This window comes from Penaeus japonicus, unplaced genomic scaffold (genome assembly GCF_977035675.1).
Source record: "Penaeus japonicus unplaced genomic scaffold, GWHDUDI00000001_assembly GWHDUDI00000037, whole genome shotgun sequence".
Classification (NCBI taxonomy): domain Eukaryota; kingdom Metazoa; phylum Arthropoda; class Malacostraca; order Decapoda; family Penaeidae; genus Penaeus; species Penaeus japonicus.
This window is the reverse complement of record NW_028234439.1, coordinates 9,526,369-9,541,368: the sequence shown is the minus strand read 5'-3', so window position 1 is coordinate 9,541,368 and position 15,000 is coordinate 9,526,369. Positions and strand designations below refer to the sequence as shown.

The window sequence follows — 15,000 nt, the reverse complement described above, 5'->3', positions numbered from 1 at the left end:
TTTGGAAAGAGGGCCGCGACAGGGTGATAGGGTGAGCGCGCGCGAACCACCACGCTCCTGCTTCGAATAAACAAAGACAAAGTATTCAAACTATGAAGTCGGATAAATAACAAATAACTTTATCAGGGAGGAACTAAGGTCGTTCATAATTAACTAAATGAACTCCCGGTTCACCATAATTAGCATTATGGTTATTATTATTGATATTATTGCTACCATCAGTATTATCATCATTATTATGTTATCATTATCATTAAGACTATCATCATTATTATCATTATCATTGTTATTATCATCATTACCATTATTCTCATTTGCATTATCATTATCATAATAATTATCATTATCATAAAGATTATCATTATCACTAATTATTCAACTATTAACAATATTATCATTATCACCATTAACAATATTATCATTATCACCATTATCATTATTTAAATTGTTATCATTATCATTATCATGATTATCATCACTGTTATCATCGTTATCATTTTCGTTATTAGTATTATTAATAATATTATTACTGTCCTTATTGTCATCACCATTATTGTTATCACTATTACTATTACCATCATTTTCATTAATAATGTTACCATTATTATTATCTTTAGTATCATTATCATAATTATCATCATAATCATTATCATTATCATCCTTATCATTTCTACCATTGTTACGTTGTTGTGTTATTTTCATTATCATTATCATTATTTTTTTTATAATTTTCTATTATCCTTGTTATAATTATCATCATTATTTTTATTATTATTAGTAGTAGTAGTAGTAGCATCATAATTATGGCAATTATCATTACCATTATCATCATCATTACTATAATGGATAGTGACATGATTAACAATGATGATAACTGTAATGATAATAGCAAGAGGAAGAAGGAAAAGAAAGAGAGAGTCAGAGGGAACGCGGATAAAACGTCGAGACTAAAGGACTGAAACAGAGACAGGAAAAAGGGTCTGCCAAGACGATGCCAAGACAAACAGGAGGAGAAGGAGGAGCTGTAGGAGGAGGAGGTGAAGAAAGGGGAGGAGGAGAAGGAGGTGGACGACGAGGACTAGGAGAAGAATCAGGAAAAGTTATGAGACGACGAAGAGTATTAGGAGGGTAAGATAAGTAGGAGAAGGAGGGGGAAAAGGAAGACGACGAGGTAAAGGAGGAGGTGTAGGAGTAGGAGGACAACGAAAAGAATAAGTGGGAAGTGGAAGAGGAGGAGGACTATGAGAAAAAAGAGAAAATGTAGAAAAATAGATGCGCGACGAGGAGGAGGAGTAGGAGGAAGACGAGTGGAGGGAGAGGAGAAGAAGGAAGAGGAAGAGTAGGGCTATGGGGAGGAGAAGCAGGAAGAGGAAGAAGACCTTGAGGGAGAGTAGGAGGAAGAGGAAGACGGTGGCGAGAAGGAGTAAAAGGGCGAAGACGAGGAGGAGGGAAAGGGAGACAACGGCGACGAGCAGGAGTAGCAAGAGTTGGTCTAGTCCTGTTAAGTAACCAGGGCAACGCCTGCGACCACTAATAGGAATTCTTACACAAGTATGATCAACTTATTAGCGCAAGAGTTTTGCCTCCTTGTCTGAGCCTGACAGGTTGATGGGACTAAGTTAGAGCTTATTAATCTTCTGTTGACGGTGTTCTTGGCGAGCTTGTTAAGATCTTCGTGTTGTCAGATGCTCTGGAAAGCGTGGGCTGGGGGTTATGTGTGCGTGTGTGTGTGTGTGTGTGTGTGTGTGTGTGTGTGTGTGTGTGTGTGTGTGTGTGTGTGTGTGTGTGTGTGTGTGTGTGTGTGTGTGTGTGTGTGTGTGTGTGTGTGTGTGCAAGTGATTTACAGTACTAGCAGCTTGTTGTCGTGACAACGTAATGGCGCCAGACACTAAGGCGAGACATAGCAACTGCAAATTGAAATTCATTTTTCAAAAATAGAAAACCGTCCTACAACACAGCGTTCTTGCCACAACAAAATGCGGCAGCCATACCACTCTGGGCACTGGCCAAACACAGCACGCAGCACTCCTGGCATGGGCAAACACAGCTATATAACACTCCCGGCGCTGGGTAAGCACGTCGGCACAACACCCTTTGCACTGGCCAAATAAAAGCCTCATACCACTCTTAACTCTGGGTAAACTCAGGCCACACAGACATACAGACAGACGCCACTATGTCTCTTGAGAGGAAGATAAAAGACAGACAAACAAGATAGACACAAGGAAAAAGCAGTGGCAGAGTTCCGGGTCTGGGTTATTTAGCGCTGTAGAATAACATGAAAATGGAGGTAAGTTGCTTATTCGATTGCGGATGTAAGAGGAGAGGAGAAGGGAATGAAAGTGGAGGAGAAGAAGAAGGAATAACAATGGGATGGAAGAGTGAATAGAAAGGGAAAGGAATAAAAGTGAATAAAAGTGGGAATATATTAGAAACTCCGAAGAATGTTGCATAAAAGGATAGCAGCCGAGTGTTAAACGCACTTACGAAGAAAACTTAAAGATGTTTCGTAACTAATAAGATTACAAAAACGGCTTGAAGTAAGAACTTATCTAATCTTGGTCACACTTACATAAAAGCGTGTGTAAACGCCCATGCGTGTACGTGAGTGAAAGAGAGTGAGAGTGATATATATATATATATATATATATATATATATATATATATATAACAAATAATATATGGTGTGGTGTGTGTGGGTGTGATGTGTGAGTGTGTGTGTTTGTGTGTGTGTGTGATGTGTAGTGTGATTTGTGTGTGTGTGTGTGTTTTGTGTCGTGTGTGTGTGTGTAGAGGGAGAGAGAGAGAGAGAGAGCGGGAGAGAGAGAGAGAGAGAGAGAGAGAGAGAGAGAGAGAGAGAGAGTGGCAATGAGAAGGAAGAGAGAGAGAGAGAGCGAGAGGGACAGAAGAAGAACAAAAGCAGTCCTCGTCAAGGAATCATTTACACACAAAAGACATCACTTCTTGGGAACTTGAATCTAAGACGGAAAAAGAAAGTTAAGAATCTACATGACGCAAAAAAAAACTTGAACTCTCAGACAGAGAGAAAAAAAAAACATTTAAAAAGTTTCGAGATGTGAATATGGAGGCGTATTGAGAAATGAAAAAGGTCGTCAGGTAAGAACAACGTACTAGAGAAAGAAATGAAGAGCGGAGAAGGACAGATCGAAAGAGTTAAGAGGAAAATAGATTGGTCTTGCACTGGTACAAGAAAAGCTCCAGATGGATGCAATTGCAATTAAAATGTTGGGAGGAGGGATTAGGAAGAAAAAGAATGGAAATACAAGGGATAGTGAGAGGATAATGTTTTATGCAGAGATTTAAATGCAACCACACACACAGAAACACATACACACAAACGCACACACAGACTCACAGAAAGGCACACACAGACTCACAGACACAAACAGATACACAAATACACATAGCCAAACACAAAAAATCCTCAAGTGTGTGTGTGCGAACGTACGTGAATGAGAGAGCATGTGCGCGCTTAAACAAGGCCGCGAGTGCGTGAGCGAGCATCAGGAAAGCGAAGTAAATGACCTTGTTACGGCATCTTTCCCCGACTCTCTTGTAGCTTTATGGCTCTTTAATACCTTACACCCATCATGCCAGAGGGCGAGTAATGGCTCCTGAGCCACACCATTACGTGAAATTATACTCGATAAGGACTTCTTTGTCATAACTGCCTCTCACCCTTCCTTCGGTCCCCCCCCCCACCCCTCGCCCTTCCTTTGATACTCCCCATCTCTCCTACCTGCCTTTGGTCCTATTTTTCCTTCTAACCTTCCCTTGATCTTCCCTCCGCCTCTCCTTTCGCCCTTTCTCCTCCCTCCGCCCTTCATTTCGCCCTTTCTCCTCCCTCCGCCCTTCATTTCGCCCTTTCTCCTCCCTTCCCCCTTCCTTTGGTTCCCTTGACCTCCGCCCTCCAGTTGGTCTTCCTTCCACCCTCCAACCGGTAGTCCCCCCTCCTCTTTCTGCCCCTCCAGTTCTCTCATAAGGACTAAATACGTTTTATCATGATTCCGAATATATCAACACATCACAATTTTATTTGATATCTTATGTACCTTTATATCTCGCATAACCTCTATCACATTCTTCCCTCCACCCGCTCTTCCACTCTCCCTCCTATCCTCCCTCCTCCCTCCACCATTCCTCTTGTTGTTCCTTGTACCTCCACCCTTCCTCCTGTCCTCCCTCTTGCCCTCCCTCCCCCTTCCACCCTTCCTCTACCCCTCGTCCTTCATCCCTTCCTCGACCCGCCCTCCTGTCCTCGCTTCTCCCTCCTCCCTCTCTCCTGTCCTTCTTCCCTCCATCCTCTCTCCTGTCCTCTTTCATCCTGTCCTCCCTCCTCTCCCTACCCTTCCTCCTCTCTTCCCTCCTTCCTCCACCCTTCCTCCTGTCCTCCCTCCTCTCCCTACCCTTCCTCCTCTCTTCCCTCCTTCCTCCACCCTTCCTCCTGTCCTCCCTCCTCTCCCTACCCTTCCTCCTCTCTTCCCTCCTTCCTCCACCCTTCCTCCTGTCCTCCCTCCTCTCCCTACCCTTCCTCCTCTCTTCCCTCCTTCCTCCACCCTTCCTCCTGTCCTCACCTCTCTCCCTACCCTCCTCCTCCTCCCTTCATCCCTCCTGGGGATCCCTTCCTCCTGTCCTCCCTCCTCTCCTTCCACCTCCCTACACCCTTGCTCCTGCCCTCCCTCCTCCCTCCCTCCTATCCTCCCTCCTCTCTCAAAACGGCCTTTGGACCTCCTTCAACCCCCATCCTCACCCTCGCCAACGTCGCTCTTGTTTCACTTTATATACACTCTCCTTTGCGCTCACGGTGGCGGTCGTGGCGGTGATGTGCTGTAATTTGTGTGTACGTGCGTGTCCGGTTGCCTCTTTGTGAATGCGTTTTCTCTCTCTCTCTCTCTCTCTCTCTCTCTCTCCATTTCTCACCAGCCACTCCCTCTCATCCTCCACACGTCGTACGTCTCCTCTCTCTCTCGCTCACTCTCTCTCTCTCATTCTTCTAGCTTCTCAAATCCTCTACTTCTCAGTCTCTCTCGAGTCTCTCTCTCTCTCTCTCTTTTCCTCTCTCACACTCTCCTCTTCTCCTCTCTCCTTCCACTCGTCACTCCTCTCTCTCTCTCTCTCTCTCTCTCTCTCTCTCTCTCTCTCTCTCTCTCTCTCTCTCTCTCTCTCTCACTGTTATACATACTTATAAGAAGACTGATATATTGAGTGAAAGGGAATATTTAAACTGATTACCAGTAAAGCACATGGACAAACGCACATTCGGGCAACTTGCCATGCGTGTTTAACATTATCCTCTCCACGCAGCGTCAATGAATCACTCTTCTTTATTTTCTATCTTGTTTTTTCTTCTTCTCTCTTCCTATCTCTCTTCCCCTTTTCCTGTATATTCGAAGTCATTAATTACCCGATACTGGGTAACTCGGTTAGGAAGGGAGGAAGGAGGATGAGGGGGAGGGCAGGGAAGGCAAGGAGTGGGGAGAGTAGGAAGAGGGAGGAGGGGAAGAGCAGGAAGGAGGAGGAGTGGGGAGGACAAGAAGGAGAAAGGGGGAGGAGAGGGAGAGTAGGAAGGGGGAGGGGGAAGGGCAGGAAGGAAGAGGAAAGAGAGAGTAGGAATGTCAGGGAGTGGGAGACCAAAAGAGGATGAGTGGGAATTGGGAAAGAGGAGAAGGGAATGGAGTAGGGGACGAGTAGGAAGGGGGGAGGTAGGGAACGTCAGGCAGAAGAGGAAAGAGAAAGTAGGAAGGGTCAGGAGGGGGGAGAGTGGGAAAGGGGAGGAAGGGGGAGGAGAGGAAGAGTAGGAAGGGGGAGGGGGAAGGGCAGGCAGGGGTGAGAGGGAAGGTCCCCTATTCACCTTTCCATCTGCAGAGAGTTTCTCCTTCTCACTTCGTTCCTTGACGCTTTCGTAATTGACTCCATTTCCAAGAAGCAAAATTGTACAATTCACATCTTCACTATTCTTTACGTGGAGTTTTCTTGTATGTGTTTTATTGCCCCCCCCCCCTCTCTCTCTCTCTCACTCTCTCTCTCTCTCCTCACTCCTCTCCTCACTCACTCTCTTCTCTCATCTCTCAGCTTCCTCTCTCTCTCTCTCTCTCTCTCTCTCTCTCTCTCTCTCTCTCTCTCTCTCTCTCTCTCTCTTTCTCTCTCCCCTTTCCGTCTGTCAATTCATCCCGTTTAGCACATATTTTCTAGTTGCATTCAGCCGATTTTACACTAAACTGGAAATGAATCTCCCCTTAATCGTACACAGAATAAAGCCTTTCCAACCAGCCGACGCCATTGTGAAAATCAAAATATATGGAAGCCGGATTCTGAAGTTTTTAACGATATTCCATTACCTCTCGTCATGTGAACGATTATATGTGCTGTTCGCTAGTCTTTCTCCTTTCGTTCGCTTCTGTCTCTGTCTCTCTCTGTCTCCCTCCTCTCTCTCATCTCTCTTTCTCTATTTCTCTCTTAATCTCCCCTCACCCTCTCTCTCTCTCTCTCTCTCTCTCTCTCTCTCTCTCTCTCTCTCTTTCTCTTTTCTCTCTCTCCCTCTCATACTCTCTCTCTCTCTCTCTTCTCTCTCTCTCTCCTCTCTCCTCCTCTCTCTCTTCACTATCCTCTCTCTTCTCTCTCTCTCTCACTCTCTCACTCCTCTCATCCCTCTCTCTTCTCCCTCACTCCCTCTCCACCCGCTCTCTCCCCCTCCTCATCTCTTCTCTCTACCTCTCACCCCTCTCACTCGCCTCCCCCCCTCTCCACCCTCTCTCTCTCTCCTTCATCTTCCTCTCTCTCTCTCTCCTCCTCTCTCCTCCCCTCTCTCTCCTCTCTCACTCTCTCCTCTCTCTCTCTTGCTCTCTATGCGACTCTCACTCTCCTCGCCCCCCCCCTCTCCTCTCACTCACACTTCTCTCCTCCCCTCTCTCTCTCTTTCTTCCTCTTCTCCCACTCTCTCTCCTCTCTCTCTCTCTTTCTTCCTCTTTCCCCCCTCTCTCTCCTCTCCCTCTCTCTCTCTCATCTTCTCTCTCCTCTACTCTCCTTCTCCGCTCTCCCTCTCTCCCCTCCTCCCGCGTCTCCTCGCCTCTCTCTCTCTCCTCCCCCCTCCTCTCTCCCTCCCTCTCTCTCTCCTCTCCCCCCCTCTCTTCTCTCATCTGCATCTCCCTCCGCCTCTCCCTCGCTCCGCTCTCTCCCCTCGCTCTCCTCTTCCCCGCTGCCGCCTCCTCCTCTCCCCTGCTCGCCTCACATCGCACTCGCCTGCTCTCGCTCCTCATCCCTCCTCTCCCCCCCCCCTCTCTTTCCGCCTTCCTCACTCCGCTCTCCTCTCTCTACTCTCTCTCTCTCTCTTCGCTCTCCTCTCGTCTCGATTCTAACGAAGATACCGCGAACTCCACCCCTTTGCCGAGCGCCGTCTCCCGCTGCGCCGAGATATCTCATATACCCGACCCCATCCTACCCCAGATCCACTCGCATGATCAGCATAGATCTGCATCCTCACCTCAGCCCGCGCCGCTCGCGCAGGCTCTCAGTGGCCTGCATATCAATCTCCGCTCTCAGCCTCAAGCTATCGCGCGCGCTTACTCTCTCGCATCTCCCACCTCCCGGTGCGCTATCTCTCGCTCTCTCTCTCCTCCTCTCTATCTCCCCGCTCTTCCCTTCCCCCGCGCCCAATCTCGGCCTCTCTCGATCTCGCTCGCTCTACGCTCTCCTCCCTCTCTACTCCCGTGTATGCTCGTCTCTCTCCCTCTATCTCTCGAGATCTCATTCTACTGCTCTCGGCTCTCTCCACTCCCCCCACCCACCATCCCCAAAGATAGAGAGACGGATGGATAAGAGAAAGAGATAATATAGAGAAGAATATAGAATGAGATATGTAAGAGATACTATAGAAGATGGGGGGTTAGTGAGTAGATGATTGAGTTATTGATGTAGAGAGTTCGTGAGTGTTTTAGTTTGATGTGTTGTGTTAGTGCGATAGTGAGTGTTTTATATATGTTGTTTGTTTGGTGTGTGATCATTGTGTGTGTGATTGTGTTTTGTGTGTGTGTTGTTGAGTGTATGTGATGTGATTGTGATTTTTTGTGTTTGTAGTTGTGATAGTTGTTGTGAGTTTGTGAGTTTGTGTGAGTTTGTTGATATTGTGTTATGATATGTGGGTTTATGTGTTTGTCTGTTTTTTTTGTGTGTTTGTGTGTGTGTGTGTGTTAGTGAGTTGTGTGTGTGTATGTGTGTAGTCTGTGTGTGTTAGTGTATGTGTGTATTTTGATTGAGTGAGTGATGTGTTTGTGTGATTTTTTGTGTATGTATGTAATGTGTGATGTTGTGTGAGTATTTGTGTTGTGTTGTGTGTGTAAGTTTGAGTAGTGTTTTTGTGTAGTAGTAGTGTGTTTGTTTTTTGTTTATGTGTGTTTGAGTTTGTGTGTGTATGTTTGGTGTGATTGTTAGTGTTTAGAAGTGTGTTTTTTGTTTTTTTGTGATGTGTAGTGTGTTTGGGGGGGGGGTGTGTGTGTGATTTTGGTTTGTGTGTGTTTGAGTTGTGGTTATTTGTGTGTGTGTATGTAATGTGTATTAGATGTGTTTAAATATTATGTTGTGTTTTTTGTTTGTGTTGTTTGTGAGAGTGTTTTGTGTGGGGGGGGGGGGGGGGTGGTGGGGGGGGGGGGGGTGGGGAGGGGGGGGGGGGGTGGTGTGGGTTAAGATTCATGTGTGAGTCAGTGTGTATGTTTGTGATTTGAATGAGTAGTATGTGTGTGTGAGTGTTGTTTTGAGTGTGTGTTTTGTGTTGTGTGTATGTGATGTGATTGTGTTTGTTTTTTTGTGTGTGTGATGTAGTGTGTGATTTTTGGTTTTTGATTTATCAGTGAAATGTGTATGTTTTAGAGACTGGGTTTGTATTAGGATATGATATAGAGAGTGTTTTATTTGTAGCATGGTAATTTATATTGTGTTTAGTTATTAGTTTTGTGAAGTTTTAGTGTTTGAGAGTTGTTGGGTGTTAGGGTTTTTTGTGATAGTGATAGAGATTATAGTGTAATTATTGTAATGTAAGTATAGGTATATTAGAATGGGTGGGGGTTATTGTGTGATTGTTTGAGAGAGATTTGTGTGATATGTTTTAGTGGGATATTGTAGGATTGATTTATTGTGTGTGTGGTTTTGAGTTAGATAAGATTTGAGATGAGGGAGATGTGTTTTTGTAAATAGTGGTAGGTGTGTGAGTATGGTTGTGGGGTTGTGTTGGTAAGATCTTCTTAGAGATTGTGTAGTATAGTGTGAATGACTGAGTTTTAGTGTTTTGAGTTATGTGTTTGTTTGATGTTTTGTGTGTGTTTATTATTGATTATGTTAATTGTGTGTAGTTTGTATTATTAATGTATTGTTGGTGATTGTTTGGTTTTGTTAGTTTGTTTTGTGTGAGAAATCGTGTGTGTGTGATGTTTTGAGTTTGTCTGAGTGATATTGAGTTTTTGTTTGTCTGTGATATGTTTTTAGAGAGTGGTAGAGTTATTGTGTGTGATATTAATAAAAATTTATAAAATATATATTAAAGATAGAATATAAAAATATATACACGAAATTTTAAATAATTATAATAATTTTATTATATAATTATATATATAATATAATTACGTGTAATATTATATATAAAATATAATATAATATATTTAACAATAAAATAATATAGGTTTATAATGGGAAATAATAATAATATAATACATAGTACAAATTTGAATTATTATAAAATATAATAAATATTATTTATATATATATAAACTATATATCACTCCCACTCTCTTCCTCTCACTTTTCCTCTCTCCTCTCCTCGCTCCCTACCCCCTTTCCCCTCTCTCTCCCCCCCTCTCTATATATATATAAATATTTATTTATATATTTAAAAATTATATAAATTTTTATATATTAAATTAATATAAATGTATTATATATATAATTTATAATTTAATTTTTTATAATTTATTTATTTTTTTATATATGATATTTATTATTATTTTTTTTATAAAAATATATATATAATTATATTTGCATTTACGTGTGCGTGCGTTTGTTTGTGTGTGTATGCGTACGTGTGTGTATGTGTGCGTGTGTGTGTTTGTGTATGCGAGTGTGTGTGTGTGCTTGTGTATATATGTGTGCATGTTTATTATGTACGTATGTATAGTTAGATATATATTTCTCAGTCCGTTCTCAATCAGCCATCTTCCTGAGAACAGTAGAGACCAACGCAAGCCAGTCGAGCTTAGAATGATTTTAGTCAACGCTCGACTCTCCCTCAAGTTAATTGCAGGCTTTGTGGGGCAAATGGCAGTCTGATGTACAGGATAGGGTCATGGCCAGCTGATGATTCGGGAGTTTTCATCTACTCCCGCTTCGTTTTGCATTAACCGGTTCTTTTTATTGTTTCTTCTTCTTTTATATATTTTCAGCTCGGGTGAAGGGAGATGGCGGGATAGGAGGTGGGAGCATTGTGGTAGGGGGTAGAGAGGGGGCAGGGGAGTGGAAAAAGAATTGAATAGCGTTTTTTTTGTCAAATGTTTTCATAAATCTGAATTGAAGTGTTTTATGCTTCCAGTATTGGGCTTTGTTTTGGTTTTGCCATTGCTGGCATCACTGTAAAATGTATTATATCGCATTAATGGATTTTTACTGTAAAAGGTATTATATTGCATTAATTAACTTCACTATTGCTGCTACTACGACTGTTACTGACATAAGTGCTGTAAGATCTTGGAAATAGCATTGATAATCATGCAAAACTGATAATAGCAATTTCGCACTCCTTATTCCTAGCGCAGGTATTCCCATTCCACCTTTCTCTCTCCCTCCAGTGGCGCCCTCGAGTGTGAGCATCGTGGGCTTCGAGGACGGCGCAGTAGTGGAGGTGGTGGCGGGCACGTCGCTCACCCTCGAGTGCCTAGTGGCCGACGCTCGGCCCGCCCCCGAGGCCGTGTGGTACAGGGGCGAGGCGCAGGTGGACCCAGGTGAGCTGCGGGGTTAGGGGTGCGGGGGGGGGGGGGGGCAGGAAGGTCCTGGGTGATTTCGGGTGAAATTTATGTGTATATATAGATAGATAGATAGATAGATAGATAGATAGATAGATAGATAGATAGATAGATAGATAGATAGATAGATAGATAGATAGATAGCTAGATATGTATAAAAATAGGGGTGTGGTTTTTTTTGTTTTGTGTTATAATATATAGTAAAGATATATAACAAAAATTAAGCATAAAAATTTACATACAACAATACAACACAAAACCACACTATATATAATAAAATGGGTATGTAATATATATATAAAATAATTATATATATATATATATGTATTTTATACAATATATAAAACATATAATATACATATATATACATTAAATACATAAAGTATCATTTATGTATGGGATGTGTATAAATATACTTTTGTGTATATATTCATTGTAATAAATATATATATATATATATATAAAATTTTATATAAAATATTATATATATATTATAATATATATATATATTATAATATATTATATTTAATATATATATATATATATATGTTGATTATATTATATATATAATACATTTATATTTAAATGTATTTTTATAAATATATATATAAAATATATATTTTATTTAATAAAATATATATATATATAATATATATATATATTTATATTACTATATGTATATATATTTATATTATAAATATATATATATTATATATAATATATAACATATATTATATTATATATAATATTTTATATATATATATACAAAAAATTGTATATATATCAATATATATAATATATATATATAAAATTATATTTGTTACATAAGTAAATGTAGCATGTATGTATGTATGTATATGTTATGGATATGATATATTGAGTATATTGTATATATTTATATATATATTATATATATATATTATTAAAATAATTCATATAAATAAATATATATATATAATATAATATATATTGTAGTATGTATGTTGTAGTATTGGTATGGATATGGATATATGTGAGTATATATGTATATATATATATATATAAATATATATATAATTTTTAATATAAATTTTAACATATATATATATATATAATATATATATAATTATATATACACACATATATCATACACTAATATGTTATACAAAAACACAAACACATAAATAGAGAGAGAAAGAGAGAGGGGGGAGAGAGAGAAAAGGGATGAGAGAGAGAAGAGAGAGAGAGGAGAGAGAGGAGAGAGAGAGAGAGAGAGAGAGGAGAGAGAGAGAGAGAGAGAGAGAAAGAAGAAAGAGAGAGGAGGGAAGAGGAGAGAGAAAGAGAGAGAAGGTAGAGAGAGAGAGAGCAGGAGAGAGAGAGAGAGTGAGAAAGGAGGGAGAGAGAAAGAGAAAGAGAGAAGAGGAGGAGAGAGGGAGAGAGAGAGAAAGAGAGAGAGAGGAGAGAGAGAGAGAGAGAGAGGAAGGAAGAGAGAAAGAGAGAGAGAGGGGGGGAAGAGGAGAGGAGAGAGAAGAGAGAGAGATAGATTTTTTACCTATATATAACTATATATGAAGTTTAGTATGTAATGTATATGGGTATTGATATATGTGAGAAATAAAGGTTTTAAATATATTATTATATATTAAATATATATTATAATAATATATATAATATTATATATAAAACAACATATATATAATAAATATAATATATAAAATAAATTATAAAATATATATGTATGGGATTATTTGTATGTAGGGATGATATGTTATGGATATGGATATTGTGAGTATATATAATATATATATATTATATATTATATAAAATATAAATATACTATATTTATATACACACCACACACACCCCCCCAAAATACATACACAATATGTATGTAAACAAACCCCACCACACACCCAAAAGAAGAGAAAGAGAGAGGGAGAGAGAGGAGAGAGGGAGAAAAGAGAGAAAAGGAAAAGAGAAAGGGGATAGAACGGGAAGAGAAGAAGAAAGGAGAGAGAGAGAGAGAGGAGAGAGGGCGGAGAAAAGAGAGGAGAGAAGGAGGGAGAGGAGGAGAGAGAAGAGAGAGAGAGGAAGAGTAGAGGAGAGAGAGAGAGAGAGAGGGGGGGGGGGGGGTGGGGGGGGGGGGGGGGGGGGGGGGGGGGGGAGAGAGAGAGAGAGAGAGAGAGAGGAGAGAGAGAAGAGAGAGGAGAGAGAAAGAGAGGAAGAGAAGAGAGAGAGGAGAGATAGAGAGAGAGAGGAGAGGCGAGGAGAGGGGAGAGAGAAGAGAAGAGAGAGAAAAGGACAGAAGAGAGAGAGAAGGAGAGAAGAGAGAGAGAAAGAAAAGGAGAGAAAAGAGAGAGAGAGAGAGTCAACAGACAGACAGACAGAGAGGAGAAGGGGAAGAGAGAAAAGAGAGAGAGAGAGGAGTGAGGGGGGAGGAAAGAGAGAGAGGAAAGAGGAGAGAGGAGGGAAAAACGGAAGAGAAGAAAAAGAAGAAGAGAGAGAGAGAGGAGAGAAAAAGAAGAGAGAGGAGAGAGAGGGAGGGGAGAGGAGAGATAGTCAAACAGAAGAGGGAGAGAGAGAGAGAGAGAAGAGAGAGGAGAGAGAGAGAGAGAAAGAAAAGAGGAGAAAGAGAAAAGAGGAAGAGAGAGAGAGAGAGAGAGAGAGAGAGAGAGAGAGAAGGCGAGAGTGAGAGAGAGGAAAGAAAGTAGAGAGAGAGACAGACAGACAGAGAGAGAGAGAGAGAGAAGAGAGAGAGAGAGGAGAGAGGGAGAGAGAGAAGAGAGCGCGCGCGACGCGAGAGCGCGAGCTAGAGCGCGGGAGAGCGCGAGAGCCAAATACCGCCCTGATAGCGGAGAGAGCGACGCAGCGAGGCGAGCAGAGCAAGAGGACAACAGACAGAGAGAAGAGAGAAGAGAGGAAGAGCGAGAGTAGAGTGAGATAAGAGAAGGATAGAACGGGAAGAGAAGAAAAGGCAAAGAAGAAGCAGAAGAGAGAGCGAGAAAAGAAAGAGAGAGAGAGAGAGAGAGTGAGAGCGAGGAGAAGATAGAGAGCGCGAGGGCGAGAAGAGAAGCGCGAGAAGCGAAGTGAGACATACCGAGAGAGATAGAAAGAGGAGAGAGGAGAAAGAACGAAGCGCAGCAGAATAGAGAGAGAGATAAGCGAGAGAGAGAGAGAGAGATAGAGAGAGAGAGAGAGCGAGAGAGAGAGAGAAGAGAGAAAGAAAGAGTAGAGATCCGCGGGTTGCGGGAGCGAGCTCGCAGCGCTCGACGAGCCGCAGCGCGAGCGCGCGCGAGCTTAGCGCGCGCGTGCTCGCGCGCGCTACGCCAGCGCGCGCTCGCGGTGTTTGCGCGCGAGATCTCTCTCGCGCGCCTCTCGCGCGCTGCGCGCTCTCTCTCAGCTCTCGCGCGCGCGCTCCGTCGCGCGGCCGCTCGAGCGACCGCCCGCCTCCTCCCCTCGCGTCTCCGCTCTCTCGCGCGCGCTCTGCGCGCGCGATCTAGCGCGGGCGCCATCGCCTGCCACTTCTCACCCGGCCCCGGCCTCCCCGCAGCCTCCTCCGCCCGTCTCGCGCTCTCTCGCTCTCTCGCTCGCGCTCGCTCGCTTCTCCTCGCTGAGTTCTCTCGCCGCTCTCTCCGCTCGCTCGCTGTCTCCCTCGCGGTCCCTCTCTGTCCCCTACTCTCTGCGCTCTCTCTCCGCACGATCCGCCAGCGAGTCGTTCCGGGAGCTCGCGCGCGCCGCGCGCGCGCTCGAGAGCCGCGCGCGCGCCCGAGCTGCCTCGCTATCGCGCGCTCGACGCGCCCGCCCCGCGCCCTCTCGCTAGCGGCTCTCTATTCGTCCTCTAATCGGCTCGCTGGCTACCGCGCGCGCTCGCTCTCTTCTCTGCCTCTCGAACGCGATACGTCGTCGCTCGAAAACATTCGCGCTTGCCTGTCCGCTCTCTCGTCTCGCCCTCCCTCCCTTCCTCGGTGCGCGCTCTCGCCGCTCGCTCTGCCGTTTAGGC

At 43.2% G+C, this 15,000-nt stretch overlaps 1 protein-coding gene across 1 annotated transcript in view; it reads left to right on the top strand.

Annotated features, from left to right (window-relative positions):
• LOC122256100 (uncharacterized) overlaps nt 1-15,000 on the top strand; it is a 502,784-nt gene that overhangs the window by 403,581 nt on the left and 84,203 nt on the right. Inside the window, exon 5 of the mRNA XM_086532461.1 lies at nt 10,848-11,000. Coding sequence (XP_086388587.1) covers nt 10,848-11,000 — 153 coding nt within the window. The remainder of the gene's footprint in view (nt 1-10,847; nt 11,001-15,000) is intronic.